At 55.8% G+C, this 27,555-nt stretch overlaps 4 protein-coding genes across 14 annotated transcripts in view; all 4 read right to left on the bottom strand.

Annotated features, from left to right (window-relative positions):
* Positions 1-2,433: 2,433 nt before the first annotated feature.
* Positions 2,434-5,264, bottom strand: ZGLP1 (zinc finger GATA like protein 1). The gene is made up of 5 exons (XM_081076640.1): positions 4,812-5,264; positions 4,193-4,561; positions 3,472-3,557; positions 3,041-3,134; positions 2,434-2,888 (listed from the first exon to the last, which is right to left on the bottom strand). The coding sequence occupies exons 1-5, from the start codon at positions 4,952-4,954 to the stop codon at positions 2,759-2,761; spliced, it is 822 nt and encodes a 273-aa protein (XP_080932766.1). The 5' UTR covers positions 4,955-5,264; the 3' UTR covers positions 2,434-2,758.
* Positions 5,265-5,415: 151 nt separating this feature from the next.
* FDX2 (ferredoxin 2) lies at positions 5,416-9,360 on the bottom strand (the record flags this gene model as incomplete). Of its 3 annotated transcripts, none has more annotated exons than XM_081076643.1 (5): positions 5,416-5,843; positions 6,096-6,183; positions 8,715-8,821; positions 9,046-9,100; positions 9,196-9,360. In XM_081076643.1, the coding sequence occupies 5 exons, from the start codon at positions 9,347-9,349 to the stop codon at positions 5,687-5,689; spliced, it is 561 nt and encodes a 186-aa protein (XP_080932769.1). In that variant the 3' UTR covers positions 5,416-5,686. The 3 variants fall into 3 exon arrangements, with proteins under 3 accessions (XP_080932769.1, XP_080932767.1, XP_080932768.1); XM_081076641.1 differs by having other exon boundaries at positions 8,715-8,851; positions 9,196-9,349; XM_081076642.1 differs by having other exon boundaries at positions 8,715-8,870; positions 9,196-9,345.
* A 206-nt stretch (positions 9,361-9,566) lies between these two features.
* Positions 9,567-24,079, bottom strand: RAVER1 (ribonucleoprotein, PTB binding 1). Of its 3 annotated transcripts, XM_081077553.1 has the most exons (14): positions 23,687-24,079; positions 22,053-22,119; positions 19,298-19,767; positions 15,426-15,617; positions 15,125-15,254; positions 14,680-14,774; positions 13,743-13,830; positions 13,213-13,424; positions 13,023-13,116; positions 12,823-12,947; positions 12,017-12,091; positions 11,426-11,566; positions 10,963-11,046; positions 9,567-10,880 (listed from the first exon to the last, which is right to left on the bottom strand). In XM_081077553.1, the coding sequence occupies exons 1-14, from the start codon at positions 23,954-23,956 to the stop codon at positions 10,734-10,736; spliced, it is 2,190 nt and encodes a 729-aa protein (XP_080933679.1). In that variant the 5' UTR covers positions 23,957-24,079; the 3' UTR covers positions 9,567-10,733. The 3 variants fall into 3 exon arrangements, with proteins under 3 accessions (XP_080933679.1, XP_080933678.1, XP_080933680.1); XM_081077552.1 differs by having other exon boundaries at positions 12,823-13,116; XM_081077554.1 differs by lacking the exons at positions 9,567-10,880; positions 10,963-11,046; positions 11,426-11,566; positions 12,017-12,091 and adding an exon at positions 12,363-12,706 and having other exon boundaries at positions 12,823-13,116.
* A 34-nt stretch (positions 24,080-24,113) lies between these two features.
* ICAM3 (intercellular adhesion molecule 3) overlaps positions 24,114-27,555 on the bottom strand; it is an 11,441-nt gene continuing 7,999 nt past the window's right edge. For 6 of the 7 annotated variants that reach the window (XM_081077558.1, XM_081077557.1, XM_081077559.1 and 3 more), the window contains 5 exons: positions 26,082-26,387; positions 25,465-25,746; positions 24,894-25,169; positions 24,537-24,785; positions 24,114-24,451 (listed from right to left, as the gene is read on the bottom strand). In XM_081077558.1, coding sequence (XP_080933684.1) covers positions 24,258-24,451; positions 24,537-24,785; positions 24,894-25,169; positions 25,465-25,746; positions 26,082-26,387 — 1,307 coding nt within the window. In that variant the 3' untranslated portion in view covers positions 24,114-24,257. Of the gene's footprint in view, positions 24,452-24,536; positions 24,786-24,893; positions 25,170-25,464; positions 25,747-26,081; positions 26,388-27,555 lie in introns of those variants that run through there. The other variant, XM_081077560.1, reaches the window with a different exon arrangement.

The following is a 27,555-nucleotide window of genomic DNA, read 5'->3' as shown; positions in this document are numbered from 1 at the left end:
CATTGGTTCAGTCTGTGTCAGTCTCTGCAAGGTGGAGGCCCCCAGGGTTCGAATCCAAACCCCGTGGGTTATTCATTCAAAACAGTTTTTGTTTTTGAGAGTCTGCTGTGTCTGGAGCACACAGTGTGACTTGGAGCTTCTTTCCATTCCCCATTTCCTGCTCTCACAGGATTCTTGGGCAGGGGTGGGGACCACATTCCTTCCTTCCTCTCCCTTAGGTTTCTCTCTTCCTCCCAGCACTGCTTTCTAAACCGGCTAACTCTTTAGGGTGGGAGCTAGGGGCTTCCCCAGGATGGTTCCTAGCAGAGCTAAGGCCACCTTCCCCAGATGGGTGGAGCCCAGGGATCTGGGCATCAGACCCCTGCCGACATCTCGCCCAGATGGCAAACGAAGGTAGTGGCTGCAGCTATGCTGTCAGCTCCCAGGATGTCCTTGTCTCACTTGCAAAGTGTCCTCCATCTTGTCCATCCACTGTGCCTCAGTTTACCCTCAACCTGCCTTTGGATTTGACCCATCATGATTCAGAACAGAAACACAGGGTATCAAGTGAAACTCCTACTGCACACCACTATCCCCCTCATTCCCCACAGCATAAGGAGAGAACAGCTGGGCCTACCCCCAATCTCCTCCTCCCTAAAAAGCAGGAACAGAGCTGCAGAGGAGGAAGCAGGTCTGGACAGCGCAAACTCCGTTGGCTGCCCATGCCAACATTTCACGAGCAAAGGTGAGAGCAGGAAACGGCAAGAGGCCACGCCAGTGCTGGGTGCCAAGTACCAAAGGCAACAAGGCACAGCCTCTTCAGTCCTACACTCTCAATCACCTCTCCATTCCCACCCACCTCCTCCATGTTCCTTGAACCCCACAAAGTTCTGCCTGCCACAGGGCCTTTGCTCTTGCCATTCTATCTGCCTGGAGCGTCCTCACCCCAAATAGCCCCACAGTTAGTTCTTTATCCTCAGGTCTCTATGCAAATGTCACCTTCTCAGAGAGGCCTTCCTGAACCATGGCTAAGGTAGCCACCCAACTCTTCCACATCTTCTATACTTTCTCTGTAGCACTGAGCACTACTTGACATTGCATTAGACATGTGATTGACTATTTCTTTACTGTCACTCTAGAATATTGGCTGCACTAGAGCAGGAATCTTTGTTCTGTTCACCCTGCAGTGTCCCATTTGGGGGCTGGCATGCAGTAGTTGCTCAATAAATGCTGAATAAATGGATAAAAACAGCCATGAGTTTGCAGACACACAGTCTGAGACCTTTGTGTTTTCAGTGTGTGTTCCCAGATTCTCCATGCTGGGCAGAGATTCTCCCTGTCATGGTCAGGGACACACATGTGGCGGAGACCTTGTACCTCCAAAGTCATGGTTGAGTGAGGAGAGGACCCTGGGGCAGTAGAGAACTGGGAGTTCTGGTAGGTCGAAGAGGGAGACCAGCAAGGAGCTGAACTAGAGCCTGCCATGGGTGGGAATGGCATGTCTGTTTTAGACAGAGTGGTCAAGGGGGGCTTCTTTGAAGGCTGAGCCTCCCCTCCCTAAGTGGTAAGAAGGTGGCAGCTAAGGGAGAGTGGGGGAAGAGTGTTCTGATCCAAGGAAGGGGACCAAATGAGTCAGGGTCTGAGGGCTGAGGAATCTGGGCCCAGGCCTTCTCTACTGGCCACCCAGGAGAGACTAAAGGGGTCCCACAAGGGCCTGCCTTCTCAGGGCATGTGACCAGGCAAGTCTCACTCAGCCCCAAGGCAGGGACCAGCCCTGCCCGCACTGCATCCCACCAGTCCTTGACCCTCACTCCTCCCTCCCCATGAGCACTGGCAACCAGAGCTATGCCCAGGGCCCACCTCTTCCACATGGCTTTTGGCTTCAGGCTGGGGACACCTTTTGGTGGGGTTAAAGAGATCTTAAAAGAGGGGGAGGGGAACACAGCAGGGCCTGGTCCCTGTAGGAAGCAGGGAGGTGACATTCTGCAGGCAGAGGTGGAGCTGACAGATGAGGGGCCCACAGTGTATCAATGTGTGCCTTCTGTATGTGTTTCGTGTGTGTCTATTGTGTGTATCTGTCGTGGCTATCGACAGGTGTGTCTATTGTCTATCAGTAGATGTGTGTCTGTCAACCCGTGTGTCTTTCAGTCTTATGTGTAGTCTGTGTGTCTCATGTGTCAGCACATGTGTCTGTTCGTGTGTGTTGATGCATGTCTGTCCTGTGTGTGTGTGTGTGTGTCTTTCTACACATGGTGTCTGTGTGTGTGGTGGCTGTTCCCATGTGGCATGTTGTGGTGGATGTAGCTAGTCCCCTCTCGGGGGCTGGTGCCTGTGTACATGACCGTATGTGTGTGTGTCCCTCAGAACCCCAATGAGAAAATGCCTGCCCCACGTTCCCGGGCTGGGGGAGAGGCAGGTGAGGGCACAAGAGGTGGACTCCCAAGTCACAGCGTTCCTTCTGAGTAGCTCTGCTCTTTATTGTCCCTGCTAGTAACAGTATGAATGTCACTGCTGAGAGCATTTTCTGAGGGGAGCTCAGCCAAACCTGACTGATTGGAACAGGGACCCAGGAAGGGGCCAGTGACCCCCTGAGAAAGGGGCTCTGGGGTTTGAGGCCTGGGTCTTCTGCCTGGGGACCATGAATGGGAAGGGGGCAGAGAGCAGGCAGGCCGAAGCCCTCAAGACCCAAGTTCGTTTCCCATTCCTCCTAGGAGGTCTTCTGCCCGTTCTTCCCCTGGAGAAACTGAGTCAGGACAGGCAGGGCTGGGTGAGGAAGGGCTTACCCTTCCTGAGTTGGGCCTTGGTGGGGGCCCAGGAAAACCCCACATCTGCCACATAACCTTTTGGGCTGGACATTTTTTCTCGGTACCAGCCAGCAGCTGGAGCACCGGGTGCCGTATTTCTTATACCTGGAGTGGGAATACAAGAAACCAACATTCAGGATGCAGCAGGGGTATAGAAACTGCCACAAAAAAACAACTTTCCCCAAAGGTGCAATACCCTATGCTGGCTAAGCACAGGCTGATTTGCATGCCCACCCCAACTTCTCCATTCTGCGGACCTGATACCACAGGCATTGCAGAGAGGGGTCCCATCTTCGGCATCTCGCCAGAGAGGGGTCCTCTGGGTCCTACAGGAAGCACAGCGCCGGGGCCCTGAAGGGGCAGAGGCCAAAGGGCAGATGTCAGAGGCCAAGAGTTTGAGCTCAGGAGTCCCATGTGGGGTGGAGCATGGGGATCTCTGTGAAGGCCACACCCAGCTCTAGGCCAGCCCCAGGTGTTGCCAGATCTAAGACAGGGAAAGCTAGGAAGGGAGACAGATGGCAAAGCTTGGCAGAGGAAGAAACTGGGGGTGGAGTGACTCAGCTGAGTGGTGGGGGTACTGCAACTCCTCAGATGGGTCTAAATGGGGAAGCAGGATGGGGAGAAAGACAGGGAGGACAGGAGGTTGGTCCCCCCAAATATTTATAGCTTTCAGGTCTCCAGGACTCACCCAGGGCCTCACTGCCTCCCAGGTTAGCCTCAGGGCCCCCAGTGGGGCCTGCAGGGGGACCCTGAGAGCGGCTGCTGCAGGCCAGGCTAGAGAGCAGACAAGCATGTTAGCATTGGGGAATCTATCCTGTCCCAGACAGCCCCCCAAAATGAAGATTTCCTATCAAGATACCAGGCATCAGGAGGCATCTGATGTCTGAAGGGCCTGGCGTGGTCCCTCATTAGCAATAATAACAATGATTATCATCTGAAGAGGTAGTTAGCTTGGGGCCAGCCTGCCAGGTTGAAATCCCATTTCTCCCTAGTCTTCGTTGTGCGACCCTGGACAAGTGATTTCCCCCTCTGTGCCTCAGGTTCTTGCGTCTGTAAAAGCAGGCTTTACAATGCTTCAGTGAGACCACATACATCAAGTGTCATCTGTTACCTCTTATCGTTATTCCTGACAAATGGTAGCTATTATTATTAGAAAAAATAACACAGCAGCAGCTGTCAGTATGGTCAGGCCCATCTCATAAAGGGGAGACCCAGGCCTAGACCAGGAAGTGGCTGGCCATGGCAGCAGGGCAGGGACTGGCATTAGTCTTGCTTAGAGACTGGGCCACTTCTAATGCAGGACTGGTGTAGGAGTGTGTGAGCCAGGCCTGGAAGCACCCCACCCCGGCCCCGGCCCCACCATTATCATTAACTGCATCAAGGGTGCCCTTACCAGGGCCAGCCCTTACCTGTAGCTGGGTATGATCTGTAGGCTGGAACCCGGCTGTATCTGAAACTTCAGCGTCACCCCCTCGAACTGGGGGTCCACTTTCTCTGCGCCCCGGTGTGGGTTCAACTGCTTCCGGGGTCTCTTCTGGGGTGGGGCTGAAGGGACTGAGGGTGTCCCTGGGGGCCCCAGGCTGTGTTGCTGGTTGACTGGAGTCAGCATGGCCCTGGCATCCCTGGCCAGAGGTGGAGGTCCCAGCATCCCAAGGGCCTTCAGCTCCCAGCAGGGGCCCCGGGCCTGGGTGTCCCCAGCAGGGGGCTGGGCCAGGCCCTCCATCTCTGGAAGGAAGTGCAGGGCAGTGATGGAATCCTGGTGTGCAGGCCAGAAGGACCTGGGAACAAGGGGTAGTGTGTGTGGTCACTCCCTTCCTGGGTGGCACTACATAGGCCTCGGGGACATGGGGCAAGGGGAACCACATGACCTCTAACCACATATAACCCCACGTACCCCTGGGGACCAGAACCTCTTCTTTGTAAGTATCAGTAACTAACATTGTGGCCCCCGAATAACCTCAGAAACCAGAGGTTATGACCCCTTGACCACTGGGCCAGGATGGGGGAAGGGGCGGCTCCTTAACGCACCTGCCACTGGGTGTGAGGCATCTTGGGGCCCTTGGCGCCCGCTGGGTGGGGGTTCCGGGGAGCGGTTCGTTGTCCAGACAGAACGGCGCCAGCAGCTCTCGCAGCATCATCGAGAAGGCCGGTGCTGGCTCGGCCTCCATCATGCCCCAGCCCAGCCCCCTCTCCTAATCTCGCCTGGCCCCGCCCCTACCGGCCCACGGAGGCACGCCACCTGGGTGGGCGGGACCTGCGGGATACTGCGCTCTGGCAGAGGTGGGCAGTAAGTCCTACCTGGGCAGGGCTGGCGATGTCCGGTGCCTGCTTCCTAGCTCCCAATCTCAGGCCAGGCACTGCCCCTCTCCCTTCCGACTCTGCTAGGGTGGCCTGCACATCCCTGGCGGCCAAGGGCGGCCTGGGCCCCTCCAAATCCCTCCGCGGCTGCAGGGGCGGGGCCTTGTCACGCTGACGCACATGGGCCCTCAGGCTCTCAGGCCCTCTCCTCCAGTCTTCTGCCTCAGTTTCCCCACTGGCCCCATCACTGCTGTGGGAGGGGAGAGCTAGGGCCTGGAAGAGGCAGCTGTAGATCCAGAGGAAAGCCCCGGCCAGGACACTCAAGATGCTGCAGTTCTGTGCGACTGTTTTATTGTCACTCTAATTAGATTCCACCCCTATCCATACCCCCATTCGCAGGGGCTTGGGGAGGCCGCCCCAACCGGGGACCTGTTCCCACTAGAGCCTGGACATTGGGATCTCTCTGAAGCATTTGGCCTCCTGGGTGCTTCCAACATCTCTCTCGGGCCTGTCCGTGCTCTGGGCTGGGCTGGGCTGGCAATTTGGCTGTTCCTCCAGTTCTGGCCCTGGGGCCATGGGTGTATGGGATGGTCCAGCAGCCCATGTCAGTGGGGCTTGGGGACATGGCCGTCCACGTAGAAGTTCCTGGTGATCTTGGGCAGGGTGAATTCAGCCCCTTCAAGTTCTGGCGTCAGTATGATCTGGCAGCCCAGCCGGGAGTTCTCTTGGAGGAGGGGGGCCATGTCCAGCATGTCATCCTCCCTGGGCAAGGAGGGCAGCGGTTAGTTATGGGCACGTTGGTACAGCCGGCGAAGGACCAGAAGGGCAGGGATTGGTCACCTCTCAGGCCAGGGAGAGGCAGCCTGATCAAACCCAGGGGTGCTATGCCCCTGCCAGCACCTAGAGTGGGGAGAAGAGCTGGGGCTGCCCTCCGCTGCTGCCCAGTGGACCTCTAAACACTGGGAATGCAGAGGCTCAATGGCCAACCCTGCTGGGAGGGGCCGTCGTGCTCACCTCTCATCAGGAGGTGGTAGAAGGTCCAGGTGGTCCTCGCTCACGTACACATGGCAGGTGGAACACGCCAGAGAGGCTTCACAGGCCCCTAAGGGCAGCAAGTGAAGGGAACGTAGGTGAGGGGCATGGTCATGCTGGTGCCATCCGGTGAAAGACATAACAGAGAAGTCTATATCACCACGTGCCCCCATCTTTCCCTCCCGGGCCTGTACACCCATTGTGTGCACCCTCCAGCCTGTCATTTACTCAGCTAGCTGTTCCTGAGCTGCAAATAGGTTTTGCAAAGGGATATCCTGGGTGTCCCATTTCCCAACGATTCCCCATCATGCTGGGTCCATGCAACCATTAATGGGTGTGGACTGGACTTCAGTGTAGCTGAGAAGGGAAAGGCCAGGCAGGTTCCCAAGGGCTCACAGCCAAGGGAGCCCTTGCTGTGACTCTGTCACAGTGACTGGCAAATGTGTTCCCACTTCCCTCCAGTTCCTTAAGGAGGGACCAGCTCACTCTGCACCTAGTGCAGCAGGGGAAGGAGTCAGGGAATAAAGGTTGAAAGATGCAGAAGCGGAGGTTTCCTGGACACACTGCCACCCTTCTGATTGATGACTGAACTGTGCTTGCGGATAATGTCCCTCCTGGAGTGCTTGCGGATAATGTCCCTCCTGGACTAAAACCTTCCAAAAGGTTTCCACAGACAGAAAATCCAAATCCCTGGTATCCTCCCACTCCCTCACTCCGTCCACATCAGCCACACCAGCCCCCTTGCTCAACTCCAGCACGACAGAAACTCTGCACTTGCTATATACCCTTGGCCCGAAATGCTCTTCTGTCTACTCTTTCCATGGCCAGACCTTGTCTTCGGGGACTCAACTATCCTCCAAGTTCCCTATCTCCTGTTTCTTGTCCTTCCCCCTGCCTTGTTAACTCTTATTCATTTCTATACAGCATTTTTCACAGTCTGAAGTTACCATCTTAATCTCTGGGTTTACCTGTCCCCCATCAACCTGCCCTCCTCTCTCTGTACACGGCACTGAGCCTGGCACGTTGTAGATGCTGAGGAGACACCTGTTATAAGTGGATGATGGGACAGAATTCTCCTCTCTCTTCCAGACATGTTAGACAGTGAGGGTGGAGTCCTCATCTGAGGCCTTGGGTCAAGGCAGTCTCCTGACCCAGCAGAACCTCCTGTCCCCTGGGAAGAAACTTAACGTTGAAACTCCAAATAGATCCCAGCTTCTCTTCCTCGGCCCTGTCTCCCACATCATTAGCACCCTCGTCCCTTGAGATTATCTAATATAAATGTCCCAACTAGTCACTGCACACTAACCATGTGCCAGGCACTAAGCACTATGCACGATGTCTGTTTAATCCTCCATAACAACCCAGCAAAATGGAACTATGTTAGGCCATTTTATAGATGAGGAAACAGAGGCCCAGAGATGCTAAGTACCTTGCTCAGGGTCACAGAGCCGGTAAGAGGCAAAATTTGACCACAGGCCACTTGCCTCTAAAACTCATATTCCAATCTCCATCCTGATTGCTAGCTTGGGTTCCAGAACAAAATTTAAGGTAGGCCTGCCATGACCATCCCCATCTTCATCCCCTCTAATGAGCCTCCCAATTATATTCACCAAATAATCCTATACACTTTTTCAGGCCATCCTTTTCAGTTGCTGATAATATAATTATATATTTACTCTCTATTAGGTTAAAATTGGTATGAAATGACAGGCTTTCTCTATTTTTGTATTTTGCTGCCTGGCACACAGTAGGTGTTCAATATCCACAGACGAGCAGCACAGATTAGTGGCTAAAATAGGCTGGGTTTGACTCTAATTTTGTCATTTCACCTTGGATCAGGTCTCCACAACCTGGGGCTCAATTTCCTCCCTATAAAATGAGGTAATCTCCACTACTGCATAAACTTGTCATGAAGCGTCAATGAATGAATTAATGTGTTAACACACTTAATGTCTGCTGTTATCTTTCCTTCAACAAATACTGATTTAATACCTGTTGCATCTAAATACCATGACTGGCAACACATACATGTGAACATGGCAAACAGTGTTTCTGATCTCTTCTGGGGACAGATGACAAAGGATATAAAACAGTGAGAAGTGCTATGAGGACAATAAAACACACTAATATGATAGGCTGAGGCATGGGGACTTAAGCTTGGCTGAGGGGGATGAGATTGCCAGGAAGATAACATTTACATTGAGAACTGCTGGATGAGAAGAAACCAGAAGACCTAGTGGGAATTCACTTCAGACCCAGGGAGTAACAAACGCAAAGGCCTGAGGCAGGAAAGAATTTGGCAGTTTAAGGAACAGCAAGAAAGCTAGCGTGGACAGACTAGAGGGAGAAAGGGCGGTACAAGCAGGAGTTTTAGTAACCTCAGGTAAATGCTCAAACAAATGGTGAAGGAATGCAAGTTAAGAGCTGACCAGGGGATGAGGCAGTGGTGAGGAGTCTGGATTTTAGTCCATGATTGGTGAAAGGCATGGGAGGGTTAAGCAGCGGAGAGACGTATGATTTGTGCGTGTTTTTTTTCTTTTTTCTCTTTTTAAAAAAAATGAATGATAGGGGCCTCCCAAATTCTCTGGGCCTGACTTCTACCTTCCAGGTCCACTCCATGGCGCTGGGCCAGGTGGAGAACATTGTCCCCGACTCTGCCGCTCACAGGAATCCGTTGGCCTGACCGGTCTACGAACACCACATTCACCCTGGGGACAGACGGGGGCGCGGACGGCGAACTGGATGATGGCCCAGAATCTAGGGTTAGGAGGTCTGGCTTGGGCTTGACGGACAGTGAAATAAGCCGAAGCAGATGGGGGACCCAGGGATAACGCATCAGGGCAAGGTGGGGGGGATCAGAGGAACCTCGTGAGACGAGGAGCGGAGGACTTGGACCCCGCCCCTCCGACCCCCCCCCTCCCCCGCCACTCACACGTCCCCGGGCCGCTCGGGGCCGCTGGCTTCTTTCTCCCCCGCCGGGCGCGAGCCTGGAAAACACGGTTAGGTGAGCGGAGGCGCCGCGCCGCGCCCTGCCGGCGTTCGACGGGTTAACGCCGCCCCCATCCCGAGGCGCTCTAGGTACCTGTCGCCCTGAATTTTCTGGCTGTCGCTGGCGCCGCCGCCTTCCAGGATCCCCAACAGCCTCCAGGTCGGCTCCACCAGGTACCCCACGCCACCCGTAGCAAGAAACCGCCATTCGCACCACCCCGAGCCACGGAGGCAGCCATGACAGGCATCACGTGACCCGAAGACTGGGCATGCGCTGTGGCGCACAAGGCAGCAAAGGGTTTATAATCACCCCCATAAAAGCACCGCTTGCTTGTAGCGTGTGAATCCAAGCGTGGACTGTTGGAGTGGGGAAAGGTGAAGTCTCTGGCACACCAAGACCTGTGGAGATAATCCCAGACCACCCACCCAGGCCCACGATCCCAAAAAACAGCCAGCTCTTTCTTTAAAATTTTACTTACAAATTTTAATTCAGCAAAGGTCTGTGAGAGGATTGGGGAGAAACCGCCCCGCCCCCCAAAGTGTATGTGGACACCTAGAGGAGAGGGAAGCTGGTGGCCCAGCCGGCCAGGGGCAGGGCTCAGGGTCACTTCAGGCCAACAGGTCCTGCTGGTGGGCAGGGTCAGAGCTTATCTGCATGGAGGTGGATTCCCCCTTGGGCCAAAGGGAGGCCTGCTCCAGGTGATCTGGCCTGGGGATACAGAGGCGGAGCTCATTTTCAACCTGGGGAGAGTGAGCAGAGGCTCAGTGAGATGCGCAGTGCCCTACTTCCACAGATGGACAGCAGGACTGGTTTAAGCTGGCAGAGAAAGCCGGTCTCGGCACTTAGTTTAGGCCTGGCAGAAGGGATGGTAGGGTTGGTTTGCCAACACAATCCCCAGGCCAGAGCCATTTGGTCCTGAGTCAAGCTTCTGGAGCTCAGCGTCACAGAGGCTCTGACCAGCGGGCCTGGGGCCCAGCTTTAAGGCATCAGAAAGCAAGGGAACTGTGGCAGGGACCATGGGATCGAGAGCTGGAGTACAGGTCATAGTGGGCAGGCAGGGGCAGGAGACATGCCTGTGGCAGACATGGGAGAGAAAAGGGCTGAGCCATTTCAAACCGAAAAGTGTAGAATGGAGACCCAGACATGCTGGACCTTGCAGGAATTAAGAGCTGGGGGTCATCTTGGATTGTTTAAAAAAATAATAAAAATTAGAAAAGGAAACAAAGTCATTTGTCAAAGTTAAAAAAAGGGGACAGTCTCTGATCCTCACAGGAGGACAGGAAAACCTCCAAGGCACTCAAAAGGCCAAGATACAGGAGTGACAAGGCAGGAGAGGACTCCCAGAGAGGCAGATGTAGTTGAACACAGGGAAGGGGAGAGAGGGGCCCCCGCCTGCTCTCTCCCTCTTAAGGCTACAGGGTTTCCATGCCGGGAACAGGCCAGAGACGCAGAGTGGCCCCCAGACTCCCCCATACTCCTTGAGCTCTGGCTGGGTCAGTCAGCAAAGTCTTTCAGAGATTTTTCTATTACCGGAAAAAAAATAAAAATAAAAAGAAAGAAAAAATACAAAAACACCAGAAAACCCAAAAGCGATTTGGTGCAGGCTCTGGAGCATCTCTGGCACTGGACCCTTAGAAAATCCTCTTGCGCTTCAGGTAGGAATCTGCATAGTGGCCGCCAAGGCCCTGGGAGTGCTGGCCCACGTAGCCACCTTCTGGGCTGGGCTCCGGCGAGGGCAGCAGGTGGGCAAAGCTGCGTTTCTGGCCACCCAGTGGGGTCTGGAGACAGGAAGGGGCAGCAGGTCAGGGGCCACCCAGGGGCCACCATTCCCCTGCCCTGTGTCCCTGCCCCCACCTGTACCTTCAGCAGGTGGCTGTGGCCGTTGGGCCCAGGGCCGAGGCCCAGGAGCCCTTCTCCAGAGCTCAGTGGGGAGGAACTGACAGCCTGGGAGAAATGAGAGAGGTAGGATGGAAAGGAAACATCCCCCAGAGCAAAGGTAAGGTTTTGGTTCAAATCCTGCCTTTGCTGCTTACTAACCATGAGGCTGGGGGCAGATTACTTTCTCTCTTTGAGCTTCAGTTTTTTCATCTGTCAACTGGGGCTAATACCACCCACCCTGAGATGTTGGGGAAGGGAACGGAGGCCTGGAAGGCTGGGCAGCACCAGGTGTGGCACACAGAGGGGAGGGGTGGATGGCCTGTTTTCAGCTCGGCCTTGAGCAAAGCTGACCCCCTGCCGCCTCCCCGGCCTCAGCCTAAGCAACAAGGATCACAGGGTCCCCTTGCCTTCTGGGAAACTGAACGTAGGTGGGGAGGCTCCTCACCTTATTAAGGTGGCTCTGCTTGAGGCCAGCCTGTAGGCCGCTGGTGAAGTAGGAAGTGGGCGAGCCCGAATAAAAGTGAGAGAGGGGTCCCCCACCGCCCCCAGCACTCCGTTCGCCGAAGCCACTGGGTGGGGGGGACATCTGTAGAGAAGGGGCCAGCTGAGTGAGGCAGACTATTACAGTATCCACCCCCTTTTGTGAACCACCCCCCAAATGACTCCGGGCTTTACCAGGTGACTAGCTTTGGCCAATAGCACAGTAGCATGATGATGTAAGCAGAGGTGCCTGCCCTCCCTTCTGCCTCCTGGGAACCCTGGGACCACCACCATGTGCATGAGCGCAGGCTGGCCTGCTGGCGTGAGCACCATGTGGAACAGATAAACCATCCCAGCTGAGGCCCCCTCACCATCCTACTGACTGCTACATATATAACTAAGGCCAATGTGGACTGCTGAGCCCAGCTGATCTGCTAGGTGACTACAGAGCAAACCCACCGCCTCGCAGGAGTGCAAATAAAATGTCTGCTGTTCTAAGCCACTGCTTGTTATGCAGCAAAAACCCAGGAGGTGGGATGGACAGGATGGCTCTTACTTTGTGTCGGCTGGGTCCATGAGGCCCGAGGGCTGGCTCCCGTGGGTGGGAGAAGAGCCGCCGAGGTCCCACGTCCTGAATGAAAGTGGGAGAAGTGTGTTGGGGCCTGCCCCAACCTCATCTCCCGGCTGAATTCCCCGGCACAGCCGGGCACTTCTCAGGAAAGTCTTCCCTCTCAAGTAGAGGGCAAACTCAGGATACAGGGTAGGGCAATGAGACAGGATGTGTCTTGTCCCAGGAGGTGGCTGCACCTCAGACCCAGAGATTTCTGTGAAGGCATGTGGCCCCAATGGGGCCGGGTGTTCGGAGTTTTCAAGGTAAGCTGGGCATCTGAGTTGTGTGAATGCTTGTAGTATTTATATGCTGGCGTTAGCATTTATTTGTTATTTTTTTAGTGTGGGCCAAATATAACACAGGTGGTCTGCGGGTGGCCAGTCTGTAACATCTGACCTGAAAGAGGTTGGAATCGTAGAAGGAGCAGTTTCCTAGGGACAGAGACAGGAATCTGAGAGGGGAGAAAGGCAGACAGATAGGAGGCTGAACCCCGTCTCTAAGGAGAAGCAGAAGTGCAGCCTAAGACCTCCTGGGAGGAAAAGACAGACAGGAAGCAAGGTCTGAGGTACAGAGACAAGAAACTGAAGGGCAGGGACCGTGTCCGGCAGATTCCTCGCTGTCTCACTAGTGCTTGACCTGGCACAATCAGTAGAAGAGAAAGATCAGTTTGGAGAATGACTTCCTCCCAGGACACAAAGGGCCACAGCATCCGGCTCTCGGGAGGGCTGAGCACAGGGCAAGCAGGTACTCACGGAGGGGTAGTCGAAGCCATAGCTGTCAGGAAGCCCTGGTTCGGGGGGCAGGCGGGCACTGGTGAGAGGGCTGAGCAAGCGAGACTTGAGCTGGAAGGCTTTGCTGCTGCCACCACCTCCGGGGGCTGGGGGGTTAGGCAGGGGGCCCTCAGCTGGGCGGCGGCTTCTCCCAGCGCCTCCCCAGCCCCGGGCCTCCTTACCCGCCAGGTTGCTGGCTGGGAGCAGGCTGTGTAGGTTCAGGTAGGGGTTCAGGGGGATCCGGAAGTCCTTGGGGGGCTCCCCCAGCAGTGAGACCTGTGGCGGGAGGGCTGGGTTTGCAAGGGCCCCTGGCAGGGGGAACATCACAGGGCAGGAGGCTGGAATTGTGCTGGGTGCAGGATGGCGCCTTACCCCGGAGGGTGTTGGCAGAGGCCCACTGTCTTTCTGGAGGCCTCTGAGGCCAGTGCCTAGGAGCCCCACAGAGGAAGGGGGTGGAGTGAGCTGGGCTGCTGGGGGACCCAGGCCCATGGTTTCCCGGTCACTCCCAGAGGGGCCAAGCAGTGGCGGCAGCAGGGGTGGTGGCTTCCCTCGCCGAGGTGGCAGCTCCGGGGGCAGGCCCCCCCCTACAGAGAGAAAGAGGATGTCAGCCACACAGCCATACAAGAAGACCCTTCCTCCTAGGGTTCTAGAGCCTCTGCTTGGACCAGGGTCAGTAGCCGAGGGACAACTGTGTGCTGGGCATTGAGCAGAGCCTCCTAAGTGCATCAACTCCCAGAATGCTCATGGACATGCTAGGAAGTGGGAGCCCCACTGACAGATGAGGACACTCAGACCCAGAGAGGTTGCCCAAGGCCACACACCTGGAAATTTACCACACCCAGTGAGGAAAGACGAAGCAGGATGGGCCCAGAGAGACGATGAAGGGGCAGGATCTGTGTTACCTGCAGATAGCTCCCCAAGGAGGGGGTTAGCTGGCTGGGCCCCAGGCTGGAGGGTGCCGAGGGGAGAGTCTCCCAGGATCCCAGGCTTCTGAGGACAGAGCATAGTCAGCTGGAGATGAGGGCAGTGTGGCCTGGGCAGTAGACAGATGTGACCCAAGATCTTGGCAGTCACACCTGCCAGCACACCCAGATTCCAGTCCCATGGCCCATCACAGGCAGACATGCAGTGTCCCCCAGTGTCTGCGACACCCCAGCCATCACACATTTGGCCAGCCAATGGTAACCCAGGGCCTCCCGTACGCCAGGGCCCACCCAAGGCCTTGGGGAGACCCAGGGAACACGGGTCTCAGTGTATCACAGCCTGTCACCCCACACTGTCAGTCACCTAAGAAATACACCAGTGAGTCCTTCTTAGGTACCCACCATCCCACACCAGCCGCCTTGCTGATTATCACAGAAACAGTCACACTTAGCCACATAAGGGGCCGAGCCCACAACCTCCATTCTGACAGTTATCATCAGACAGAAGCATGTCACTGACTTGGCCCATGGAATCAAACCAGATAGGGTGGCACATGTTTGTGTGCACTTGCACTATTTTTTGTCTGTATGCATGTCTCCATGTATGTGCATTGGTGTATGTGGGTGTGTCTATGTCTATTTTTGTATGTCTCTGTATATGTACTGCGGGAGTGGGGGTGAGAGGCCCCTCTGTTCCCCTGTGGGGCCAGGACTTTCTTCCCCAGAATGAGTCACTTGCTGAGTCCTGATCACCTGTGACAGGCCAGGACCCATACTGAGCCCCAGGGACACAGCCAGACAGCCCACAACCCCAGTGAGGGCGAGCCATTGGCAGGTGCAAATAGTGTCTGAAACCGCAAGGGGCTGTGGGAGCACATGTGGGTGAGGAGGGAGCCTGGGCCCACCGCTGCGTTACCTTCTGACCCTGGGTCTGCAGGGCCAGCTGCAGTAGAGCCGTGGACAGGGCAGGCCCAGTGAGCAGTGGCATGGCCGGGGGGGCACCCAGGAGACCTGGGGAAAGACCAGGAGATGGGTGTTGGTCCCTGGATAGAAACCCCCCCCCCTCCATTAAACACAGTCCTGGGCCTGAAGCTTGGAGAAGGTAAATTACTCGCCCAAAGGAATGACCCAGGAAGGGAAAGTCTGCTCTGGGGAAGGACAGCCCTTCTTTCTACCACCCTGCCTCTTTGCAGGCCGCAAGGCTCCCACCTGCGACCCCTCACAGGTGACCTCCAGTCTCATCCCAGCTCCTGCTCATGGGGCTCGTATCACTGGGAGCTCAGATGGGACCACGGTCCCAGGGAGGTGCCCGGTTCTGAGAGGCTGGGGACCCTGCCTGCCACCCACCTGACCCACCTTACCCTGCTTGCCCCCCACGTTGCTGTGGAGCAGGGGGTTGAGCAAAAGCTGTAGAGAAGCAGAGGGCCCCAGGTTGTTGAGCAGCTGCAGGATGTTGGGTTCAGGCAGGAGGCCTTTGCCCCGATTGAGGGCCTGAGGGGAGAAACAGAGGGCACTTCAGAGCCCTGCCTGGCCAGAGGGGGGGCCTTGTCGCTCCCTGTTGGCCCCCGAGTCCAGCTGGTGTCCACCAGGGGCCTTGATTTCTTGAGGGAGGAGGGTCTGGCCCCCTGCTCCACCCCCCGGACCCGCAGTGCGCACACTCACCGTGGCCTGGGCGGCGATGAGCGCAGCCAGCATGCTACGACCCGGGGGCCCTGGGGCGCAGAAGGAGACACGCAGGTGGCTACCGCCCAGGGCCAGGCCGTCTGCCCGCTGCTGTGCCTCTTCAGCCATCTCGGCCGTCTCGTACTCCAGCACAGCGAAGCCCTTCAGCTGCCCGTCCTGGCCGTAAGCCAGCTGGGGGGTGGGGAGGCAGAGGTGAGGGCCCGGGGGCAGTGACTACTCTCACACAGAATGAGAACAGTGAACAGACGCAGATCCTGATTGTGACAGCGACCCCCCCGAGAGGGTAGACACTGGGCCAATGGGGATACTGTTCTGGCCCCCATTCCTGCATTAGTTCACTGAATCTTCTCAACGGCCCTGGGAGGCTGCATCCTACCTACTTTCTAGAGGGCAACTGAGGCTCAGAGGTCAGCATATTCAAGGTCACACAGCAAGTGGGAGGGCAGAGCTGGGCCCTGCCTCACAGTGGTCAACTCCCTTGGGCCTCTTGCCAACACTTTGGCTCAGCCAAGGCCCCAAGATGGGAGTGGCGAGCTCAGGTTGCAGAGGTGGGAGGAGGGCTGGTCAGAAAATAGGTGGGTGGCTTGGGAGGCCACGAAATCAGGAGTCTCAGGTGGAGGGCACTGCAGCCAGGGCTGAGAGGTGAGGCACATGGCCTCTGAGCTCAGGCTGGAGGCTGGTGGTGAAAGGTCACACAGCCAGTGAGCCATCGGAACAGAGGCGTGGTCATAGGCAGGCCAGAGAGGCCTCTTCACCTGCCCTGACAGCAGTCACTTGGTACTTTAGGTCCAAAGCTCCTCCTCCAGACCCTGGGGCCAGATGTGTTCCAGGACTGAGAATTTTTTGGAGATGAGAAAGGGAGAATGACACACATACTGCATATTACATAGCAGTCGCCCTCAGTGGGCTCCGGGGCTCCCTGAAAATCAAACACACAAATGGCTCTGCAGCAAGATACAAAGAGAAAGGTCACAGACGGCTCCACATCAGTTCTTCGCTGCCAGGTGAGTCTGCCACCAACTCAGCAAACAGACCTCTTGGTTTTCAGGGCACTATGGGTACTGGAATTGTCAGTGGGGACTGTCCCAGGGTACGCAGATACTGTGAAAACGCCCAGCTGGGCCCTTCACTGAGTCCAGATGCAGGCACTGTTAGCACGCCCACTTTGCAGATAAGGAAACTGAGGCTTAGAGAGGGGCAGTCCCTTGCCCAGGCCACAGAGCTGGAGCTGGCATCAAATACGGGGAGGCTGCTTCCCTTAGTGGGATGGGCCACCTTGGCGTGACGATAGCTGTCCCGAGAACCAATGCCGTTCCTCTGGGTTCCAAGTGATGTACGGCCAGTTGTGGTACGGTGTGAGACCAACACCATGTCCAGTGGGAGGGAATAGCACAGAGGCCATAAAACAGAATATGGTGCAGCCGCAGAAAGAACAAAAAAGCTCTCATGTCTGAACAAGGAAAGATGCCCAAAACAAAGTAAGTGGAAAAACCCAAATCAACGCAGGCACGGCATTAACTGAGTCAAGAAATGAGGAGTGCAGGTTGGCCGGATGGCTCAGTTGGTTACAGTACGAGGGTTGCCAGTTCGATTCCCACATGGGCCAGTGAGCTGCGCCCTCCACAACTAGATTGAAGGACAACGACTTGGAGCTGACGGGCCCTGGAGAAACACACTGTTCTCCAATATTCCCCAATAAAATTAAAAAAAAAAAAAAAAAAGAGGAACGCAGGAACATATATATGAATACAACAAACAAGAGTGAGCAGGGACTTCAAGAAAAAGCGCTGAGGGGCCGGGAGGGAGCCTTTACCCTGGATCGTGAATTTCCAAATGGGATTGGACTGCTCATTCAAAAAATTAAACAAACAGAAAAGGCTTTTTGTAACACACAAGGTCTTGTGAAACCTACTTTATACATGTCTACAGCATTCAAGTTTTTTAAGCAACTTTGCAATGAAATAATTATGATATGTAAATTGGCCTGTAAATAAATGGCAAAGTGCACTAAAGTGGGTTGCTATGGGATCTCCTTAGCAGTCTCATCTTGATGTGGAAAAATAAAGCCCCGCCCCCAGAGGACAGCGCAAACTCTCAGCTTGGCATCCGGCTGTCTTGAGAGGCAGGGGCACCCAGTTAAGAGCATGGCCCCCGAGTCAGCTACGTGACCTTGACTCCCAGCCTACATCTAAGTGGCTGGCTGGCCTGGGCACGTCCCTATATATGCCCATCCCTGGCCCTCGGTTTGGGCAGCAACGACCCAACTCACAGGGTGGTTGTGGGGATTCAATCAGATGCTCAACAGGGAAAGGGGAGGGTCCCACTCCAGGAACAGCAGCTCGAGGAGGCTGTCGGCCAGGGCCAACACCTGCTCTGAGTGCCCAGGCAAGGCAGGCTCTGGCCATCAGCCCACCTCTGGCCAGGCCCCGTATCAAGGCCCAGATGCGTATCTTCTCACAATCACATCCATCTTACCGATGAAGAGAGAGAGTTCAGAGGTCAAAGGGCAGCCAAGGCCACATGGCTTCTAAATAGGGGAACTGAGGCTCAAACCTCAACCTGCCTGACTTTGGAACCCGGCCTCCATTCAACCAGGACACCTAACTTAAGAGGAGGAATGAACAGGCAGCCATTCACAAACCAATGCTAACCCCATTTCCAAATGGGGAACCTGAGGCTCAGAGAGAGAACTTTTAGTTGGTCGTGGCCCTACCATCCTCAGTCACCTCAAGGGGATGTGGGGACCAAGCGAATTCATCTGTGTCCTGAGCTCCGCCCAGGGCCTGGTGCATGAAGTAGGTGCAAGAACATGAATGACTACTGTGGGAGCAAGGGGCGAGTGTCCTACAGTTGCCTGATTCCCTAGGTGCTAACACCCATTTACACAAGAGGAGCGGGCCCCACTCAAGGCCACAGAACTGGGGTCAGAACCCAGGACTGTCCTTTCTGAGCCAGGTCCCAGCTTCCTCCAGGCTGGCCTGTGGCTTTGGAACCAGCCTGGCTCTGCCACTCCCTGACTGTATGACCCGGGGCATGTCACTTGACCCCTCTGTGCCTTAGTGTCCCCACCTGAAAATGGGGATAATACCTGCCTCTCTGGGCTGTTACAGGATGAAGGGATTGCAATAATGTGTTCAGAACCCAGTGCGTGCTGAAGGAATGTCCACCTTGGGGGTCATCTGGGACTCGCCAAGGGCTGGGCTTGGCCTATTCTCCCTGCACTGCGCCTGTCATGGGGCTGGGCACAGGTACGGACATGCCTGACAAATGGGACTTGGATGAACCCGGGATTATTTTGTTACCCAACTCATGAGTATCAAATTGCTTTTTATGAAGGAAACTGAGGCCCAGATAGCAAGTGACTGGCCCGGGGTCACAGAGCAGGGCTGGGACCTGGTCAAGTATGCGTCCTGACCTCAAGGCTTAAACAGACTGGACTTCTCCAGAGCAGCCTCCTTAAAGCTGGGCCTGGGGCCTGAGACCCAGTAGATGCTCCACAAACATCTGAAGAGTGCAGCAGTGAAAGTGGATGAGGGCTAAACAAGCCTCGCGCCCAACTTTCACAAAAGCAGCCTCACCTGCACCTCACAGGGGGCGACCACGGCCAGCAAGGTTAAGCCAGTCGCTAGAGGGAGTGCAGGGATTTGAATCCCTATTATCTGGCTCCTAGTGAGCTGTCACCCACTATACCACATGGCCTCTCTAACAAGAACCCCAAAGTGGTATCGTCAAAGGCTTTACTGAAAAGGGACCCAGGCGACTAGAGAAGGCAGGTGACGTCAAAGGACCCCTCCCAGGTGCACTGGGCCTGGCATCAGCTCCCCAATGCCCCACTCCAGGCACAGGCTCACCTGGCAGAAGGTGGGTGTGTGGACAGCCGACAGCGCCTGGCACAGGGCGTCCACATCACTGAAGCCGGGCGGCAGACGGTCGACACAGAGGCAGCGGGAGTGGAGCAGGGCGGGCGTCAGCTGCCCCGCATCTGTCCAGTGCACATACAGGGTACGTTGGCCCAGGGGCTTGCCCAAGAGGTCCGACTTGGCGCGGGCAGCTGAGTCCTTCTTCATGTACTCAGCGAAGCCATAACCCTTGGAGTGGCCAGTGCGCTCACTGTAGACCAGGAAGCAGCGCTCCAGGCTGCCGAAGGGCCGTACCAGCTCCTCGAACTGCTGCTGCGTGAGGCTGGGGGGCAGGTTGGCCACGCAGAGCAGGGCATCTGTGGGTTGCAGCTGCACCGACAGCTCGCGCTCCCGCAGGTGGCTCTGGTGAAAGGTGCTGATGGCGGCCTCAGCCTGCTCCCCGTTCAGCAGGGTCACGAAGGCTGCAGCAGGAGGGGGTGTAGGTCAGTAGTGGCCCTGAGGGCCTGCCCCTCCGCCCCACAGCCGCCTACCCCTACTTCCCTCTAAACCACGTGACCTCAGAATACTGACCAATCAGGACATCTCAGGCCGCAGCCAACTGGATAGTTGCCAGCCTTGCATGGGTGCCTCCTACCTCCAGGAAGCCTGCTCCCTGCCCTTACCCCTACCCCTGCTTGCAACCCATAGTAGCACTCCCCTCCCCTACTCGTGAGCTCACCTGCCCTCTCACCTACTGTGCACCGGGCTTGGTAATATATAGGAACCACATGCACAACTTGCGGGACATATAGGGCAGTGGTTAAGCATGTGGTCACTGGAGCCTGGGTTTCAACTCTAGCCCGCGTGGTTTTGGGGTCTGTTTCCCCATCTTTCAAATGGGAATAACTTACTCCTCATAACGACCATTGTGTCAGCAAGGAAATGGATCTAAAACAGCATCTCCCTGCCCAAGGGGAGAAACCTAGACTTGAATCCAGGCGGACTACAGAGCCCCACTCTTCCTCATTGCCTTTCCAGGTCACTAACACCTCATATCCAAGCCCCTGCCTCAGCCTCGGTCCCACTGCCACTCCTGGTTTGCTGTCTACCCAACAGCAACAGGGAGTTTTTCAAAATGAGAATTGGATTGTGCCACGCCCTTGTCCAGGGGCTTCTCAATGCTGGGGCCAGGGGAGCCTTTGTGGCCTGGCCCTGTGGCCTTGTTGACCTCCTCTCCCATCTCCTACTGCTACTTCCTGGACCATGATGGGCACAACTCCCCTCAGGCCTTTGCACCTGCTTTTCCCCAAACGTGGAATACTGGCCCCCACCCCCCTTTACCCAGTTAACACCACCCCCCCTTTAATCTGACTGCAAAAATCATTTCATCCTCACAAAGCCTGCCCTGACTGCTCCTGTTTCAGGGCCCAGCTCTGTAGCTTCTGGTCCCATGACCACTGCACCTTCATGTCTGCAGTTGTTTGAATAACATCCTCCTCCCCAGACTAGACTGTCTCTGGCCCACAGTTGTGTCCTCATGGCCCCGCACATATTGGCATTCAGTATTTATTGAAAGACGTTATGAGTCTCTTAACCTCTGGATCCTCAATACCTGGCATATATGCATACGAGGTGCTCAGTAAACAGTTGTCTCATTGCCCCATCAATATTTACTAAGCACCTACTATGTGCCAGGCACCCCCAGCCTTTTTTAGATATCTTAATGTGACCCACCCAAGCCGGTCACGCCCAATTTGAGAAAACTGAGGCTCAGGAAGGGCGAATCACTCGCCTATGGCCAAAGAGTGAGGACAGACCACTCAAACCCAGATCCATTTGCCTCAAGGGTCCAAGAGCTTAGCCACTACCTTAGCCCACCAGATAGGTTTCCAGGGGTCACCTGTCCTCACTTCCTTCTCAGCAATGTGACAGACTGTAAACAAACGCCCTGGGAGGCTGAATACCCAGCACAATGCCTGGAGGGCAAAGACACCCACCAAGGGTCTCCCACACCAGTGGGGGGCGGCCAGGGCTGACAAGATCTGTCTCTGTTCTTATGAAGCTGACCACTGAGTGCAGGAGGCCAGGTGAGTGAGCCAGCAATGACCAACCAGGGTGGTCAATGCTATGATGGGGAGAGGGCACTGAGGGCACAGTAAAGAGCTGCCTGCTGCTACCTAGATGGAAGAGGAGACAGCTAAGAACAGCGTCACAGGGAATAGCCTGGAAGCTTATGGGTGCTTGAGGTAAGGCTGGGGTACATCCTTGCAAAATAGTGTCAGGAGAGCCTCAAACAGCTTTTGAATGAGCACATCGATCAGGGTTAGTTTAGGATCAGGTTTGATCAGATTTGCAATCAGATTGATCAAATTTGACCAGCCCTGGCTGCCTGGGGGAAGGGCAAACAGGTGCATGAAATCATGGAGGCAGAGAGGCCATTTGGGCAGAGATGAAGGGCCACCAATTGTTCTGGAGAGCTTGAAGAAGACTAGACAGGCCTGGGTGACTGGCTTACTGGGAGGGGTGTCGTGGGCAGCAGGGGAGCCCAGTGATCAGGTACCTGGCTAAGCAGCCTGGAGGGGGAACATCAAGGCTCCCCATGATGAGCACCCAAGATGAGGGACAGATTGGGGCAACCGTCTGTCCTGTGCTGGCCTAGGGAGCAACGCTGGGCCCAAAATTCAGGAGAGGAGACACTGGACCAGAACGCTCCTGGCTTCAGGGACTGTCACCCCTTGCCACTAGCCCACCCCACAACCCCACAAACCTGTCCCTTTGTATTTGTCCACAAAACAGTACTTGAGCTCATAGTCGCTAAGCAGGTCGTGCACTTCCTGTGGAGAAAGAAGCCAAAGGACAGAGAGTCACCAGGGGCTTAACAGAGCAATCCAGTGCCACCTTCATGTGGAGCAGCTATTAAGGTAGAACCATTACATCCCCCATTTTACAATGGAGGAAACTGAAACTCAGAGCAGTTACTTGCCAAGGCCACTGAGGCCATACCTGGCAGTGCTGGGATTCAGAATCTAACTGCAGACCCTTTGCTCTTAACCAACACAACATGCTCTTAGAGAGCCAGGTAGGTGAGTTCAAGTCCCACCTATGCCATATACCCTTAGGGAAGTTGTTTAACATTTCTGAGCCTAGATTGGCAAGACAGGCTGTTTGCAACATTACAAGTTAGGTTATTAACAAACTCATTTTGCAGACGAGGAAAGTGAGGCTCAGAGAAGTGAAGGAACTTGTCGAAGGTCTTGGGGTTGGTCATGGCCACAGCAGGAATGCCACCCAGGGATACCTGACTGGGGACCTTGTATACTTTAAGCCACATTTTGTAGCTTCATATGCCTCCCAATTCCCTCCTGCTGACAGGGCCGCCTTCTTGCAAGCCAGCTGCAGAGGCGAGGCTCTGGGGCCTGCTTGTGCCAGACACACTGTACACCCAGCAGGAGAGACTGCATGTTCCCAGCTGAGAGATGGCAGGTGCTAAGAGGAGGGCCAGCTCTAGAAAACATGCTTAGTGGTGCCTGCCGCAGGTCTGATCCCAAGTCATGCTTGTCCCCACACTCCGGGGACCCCACTAGCCATGTGCCCACCTACAGGCAGGGTGAGCCAGTAGCAGGTATGCTGGGAGGCCAGAGAGCAGGAATTCTCAGTAACAGGAAGAAAGAATCTATTGCACCACCGCGGGCAGGGCACACCAGATGTGATCTCCTTGGGTCCAAAGAGCACGAGAAAGCCCTGTGCTACCTCCATAGGCCCCAAGAGAAGGGCACCCCTGGCCAGCTCAGCCAAGGAGCCGCTCCACAGAACACTCGCCCCTCGTTTCCTTCAGGTCTGTGGGCTGGAGGCAGAAGACGCCACTTTTCCAAATTAATCCTGGGGCTTTGAGGGAAGAAAGACCCCAGGAACTGCTACAGCTGCCAGATCTCTAAGAGACATTAATAAATGCGTACTAAGAAAGAAAGGCATACCCTAAACAATTCTGAAACTGCTGGCTATGAGGTCCCACCACCTCATGGTAGAGGAGAATGAGGAAAAACACAATCAGAGCAGAGAGCAACTGGCATCCCTTTTTCCACACTCTCACTCTAGCTGCCCATTCACAATCCCCCAAAGCTGCCCGCCCCCTTTCATTCCCCGCCCACTTCAATCACTTGATCTTGTCCAAGCCTGTGGTCGCCCCTAGCAACATCCTCCCTCAGCCCAAAGTTGGTTTCTCCCTCCATACCCTCCCCCCACAACCCGCTCTTGGTCTCTCCCAAACCCGCGTGGATCCCGCGCTTGGATTCTCCCGCCGACGTTCCCCCCAGCGCACGCCAGCGTTGGTGTTGCTCGGTTCCCCCCGCGCACGCGTACGGTGGTATTTCCCCGCCACGCTCCCACACCGCCCCCCCATACCTGGTTGGTCACGTCCCCCGGGAGGCCCCGGATCAGTATCTTGCGGCGGTTACGGAACTGGCGCTCGGTGTGTTCCAAGCGTTTCCTGATCTCCTCTGGATCTAGCGGCGGCAGTTCTTCTTCGGGCGCTCGGCGCTCCGCGGCATCGTCGGCTTCAACCTCGGCCCCAGCCTCCGGACTCAGCGGGGGCCGGTGAGTAACGGACACGTCGGCCGCCATCTTGGGAAACCCGACGCCTTCTGGGACCAGCGAGTCGGGGCGGAGCGTCATAGAGCGGCAACGAGAGCGCGTCCACCTATTGGCCGGGAGAAGCCCCGCCTCCTTCTCGATTCCCTCAGCCCATTGGCGAAGGCCCAGCCCGCCCCTCAGAGTTCAAGCCCCTTCTGGACGCCACAGCCTCCGCTCCTTTCCGCTGCCGAGGTGTCACTCAATGGACGCGCTGTGGAAAAGCCCCTCTACACAGGAGGAATCAAGCCACAGACTCCGGATTTTGAAGGCTTTATTGTTTCGGAACCCGGGGATACAGCCACATCCCGGTCTTCTTTGGCCCAGTCCCCGGGTAGCCCGAGGTTCAGGATGGCTCCTCCCCCAGCACCTCGTTGGGCCGTTTAGACGTGAGGGGCAACCAGGTGCTCCCCTGATTCACATGGTAGATGTCATTACGCTTCCTCACCCTGAAGATGTGCAGTGAGGCTGCGATGACAGTCACGACGCCCAGGATCGTTAACACCCCCATGAAGATGGTGACGACAGGGGAGTTCCGGTCTGTGCAGATAAGCGAGGAGTAAATTCTCGCACCTGGGCCCCGCCTGGGCTTGCCCGTCTAGACCCGCGGCCGCACCTCACTCACCCTGAACGTTCATCACCACTGTCCAAGTGTGCGTGCCCTGTGAACTGACCGCCCGGCAGCTGTAGGTACCACTGTAGTTTAACTTGACGCGGAACGGGATCCCGACGGGCACCTGGGACCCTGAGCTTTCCTGCAAACACTGTAGCTGAGGTTCCGGGTTGCCCCTGGCCTGGCACTGCAGGACATGAATCGTCCTATCTTTCCACGTCAAATGCTGAGGACATTTGGCTGGGTCAATCTTGGGACCGTCTGTGGGACCACCAAATGATCAAACACCCGAGGCACAAGGGGCAAGGGAGAATCAAGTCTTCCCAAACCAGGGGAACAAGGGATCAGAGGCCAGAGTGACCTACTCACACAGGACATGCAGCTGGACGCTCCTGTTCCTGCGCAAGAGTATCCCATCGACCTCGAGGGTGGCATTGCAGAAAAAGCTGCGCCTGTCGTCCCTCTCGGTGGCGTTTATCTGAAGCTGGGCGAGCTGCCCTGGGGCCACGGCCGGAACTCCATCCAGTGTGACCTGGACTCGGGCTCCGGCCGCGCAAGTCACAGTCACTGTGGTCCCCTCAGGGACGGTCGGCTCGGTCAGGTTTACGATAGTCCCGCTCAGGTTCACTGTGGGCCCCCAGAAGCCTAGAGGAGGGGCATTAACCGAAAATTTGCTGAGCACGCCCCTCACAGCGGTCAAGCCCCGCCCTCCACCCACATCTTGCCCCTTGCGGTTACCCAGGCCATGCCTTTCGGCTACTCTGTGGACCGCCCCCTCGCCATACTTGGGGCGCTCAGACTATACTCTTCAGGTCACTTAGGCCCTGCCCGCTCTGCAACTCCTCCCACTCTGGCGGCTCAGGCCTCACTTTTCCTATTTCCCATATGCCTTGCCCTCTTGCCTCATCTCTCCAGCTGTTTTGGCCCCGTCCCCACTTACTGTAAATGGTCAAGTTCTTTCGGATCTCCCGGCTCTCGCCCCCCAGAGTCACGTTGCAGACAATCTCCCTGGCACCCTCTTGCTCTGCGCTTGCTGTGGCTGTGGCTGTGAGCGTGTCCCCTTGGCTCAAGACGGAGGTATTCAGCATCTGGTTCCCCAGTGCCAGTTGTACCTGGGCCTCTGAGGCTGGAAACAGCCCGTCCAGGCTACAAGCCAGGGGACCGGACGTTCCCACCTCCAAGAACCGCGGGACAGTGAGGCGCGGGGAGGTCACAGGCAGGACTGGGGAGAAGGGTGGGCATGAGTGGGAAATCTCACACAGCCATGGATGCCCCCTTTCCATGTGACACATTCATACCCCCCAACCAGGGTCCTTTCCCAGAATACCTTTCAGCCTGGATCACCCCTTTTCCAGGACACACCTAAACATACTTCTCAAAAGTTCCAGTGGCCAGCTGGAGCCTCCCATCTGAGGCCACCCCGCTCAAAGGCAAGGGCATGCCTTCCCAGAAGCTCTTGAGATCTAGGCCATCTCATTCTCAGGAGCCCCACCGCCCAGGCACCCCTACTGTGATTGGCCCAGCCCATCACCCACTGTCCACAGTCCCTTCCCTCACCAAAGGTTCGGAGCTGCCTGGGGGCCGAGCTGTTCTGAAACAGTCCCAGCCCTTGGGGCCGCAGGTCCAGTTCAGAGCGGCAAGAGAAATTGGCACCATGATCGTCTCTGCTGGCCAGCACTGTGGTGGTGACCTCTGCAGGCTCCCCGACCGCCTGCTGCCGGCTCAACTCCTCCTCTCCGCGGAGCAGCAACACGGAGAGGTGGGTCCGGGGCGCCCCGCCTGCCACCCAGCAGCGCAAGGTGAGGTTTTCTCCCACAGGCTGCCAGGGGGACAGGGGAACCAGCTCCACACGCTCTGGAAACCCTGGCAGGGAAGGGAGAGGAGAATAGAATTTATCAGCCAGCCCTGCAACCCCTGCCCCAGGGAGTAGAGAGGAGCTGCGGGTGGCCCAGTGCAGAGCTGTGACCTTGGACAGACTTAGCAAAGTGCCAGTGGAAGTGTCAGCTATTGTCATTAGCATCATGATTATTTCCTGTTTTGTCAGATGCTTTGCCAGGCACTAAAATAAAAATAAGATTTGTCCCCAAGGACCTCACAATTAAGGGCGGAAAAAAAAGAAAAGAAAGGGGACTAACGTTTATGACCACTTGATGTTAACAGTAATAATTATAAAAGTTCCTGTTTATTGGGAACTTTCCAGATGTCATTCAGTAATCCACCTTCATTCACATAGCAACTGAGTAAAATTTCCTCTATTATTCCCTTTTACAGATGGAGAAACTAAGGCCCAGAGAGGTGATCTACGCAAGGCTGCACAGCAAGGAAGGGGCAGAACCCGGGTTAGAGTGCAGGTCTCCCAAACTTGAGACTTGTGTGTCTATCACCTCCTTCATGTCACATCTAGGGACTCCCATGGCCCTCCTCCCAGCTTATGGCCTGAGCTTTGGCCTTACCCTCTCCCAGGGCTTGGTCTAATCAGCCCCCAGGATCTCCTGGTCCACCTGCCTGGGGTAGTCTCTCAGGGTGCTCTGGCATAGTCATGGGGTACCCCAACAACCCCAGGCTGGGTTCTCTCCCAACTGCAGCCGCAGTGCCCCTTGCAGGCACACTCTCACACTCAACAACTCAAGCCTGGATCTCAAGCTGTCCCATAGAGGCCCGCGGACGGGCTGTTCTGAAAAATATTTAACACCTTATTCTTTACAATTTTAGAATATTTAAGAAGGAGGCCTCCATCTTAACCTCGGGCACCATTGGTCAGGGATAGTGGTCTGCTGGTAATGCTTGAGCTCTCAGAGGTTGGGGAGCCCCAACAGCGAGCATTTGCCAATTTCTGTGGTGTAAATATTCCCACTATGGCTGATTTCCAGCTACCCAATGTGAGACAAGGGAAGAGATGAGCAGTCAGATCTCATGAGCCAGGACCAACAGGCTCCTACATAGCACTTGACAGAAGTACCTCTCAGACACACAGAGTGAGGGCCACACAAATACACACATTACACGGAAATACACATATGAAGACATGTAT

The sequence above is a fragment of the Rhinolophus hipposideros genome (genome assembly GCF_964194185.1).
Source record: "Rhinolophus hipposideros genome assembly, chromosome: 16".
Taxonomy (NCBI): Eukaryota; Metazoa; Chordata; class Mammalia; order Chiroptera; family Rhinolophidae; genus Rhinolophus; species Rhinolophus hipposideros.
The sequence above is the reverse complement of the archived record's forward strand: the minus strand, read 5'-3'. Positions and strand labels throughout refer to the sequence as shown.

Bases quoted from the DNA above. Each gene is read 5' to 3' on its own strand.
- RAVER1 (XM_081077552.1), bottom strand. From the start codon at position 23,956: ATGACGCTCCGCCCCGACTCGCTGGTCCCAGAAGGCGTCGGGTTTCCC. The intron at 19,768-22,052 runs GTTTGTGGGGTT...CTCCTGCTGCAG, and splicing joins GGACAAATACAAAGGGACAG to CCTTCGTGACCCTGCTGAAC. The intron at 11,567-12,016 runs GTAAGAGCCATC...CCTTCTCTACAG, and splicing joins ATGGACCCAGCCGACACAAA to ATGTCCCCCCCACCCAGTGG.
- ZGLP1 (XM_081076640.1), bottom strand. From the start codon at position 4,954: ATGATGGAGGCCGAGCCAGCACCGGCCTTCTCGATGATGCTGCGAGAG. The intron at 3,558-4,192 runs GTAAGGGCTGGC...TCTGCTCTCTAG, and splicing joins CAGATCATACCCAGCTACAG to CCTGGCCTGCAGCAGCCGCT. The intron at 3,135-3,471 runs GTGAGTCCTGGA...CTGCCCCTTCAG, and splicing joins GGGAGGCAGTGAGGCCCTGG to GGCCCCGGCGCTGTGCTTCC.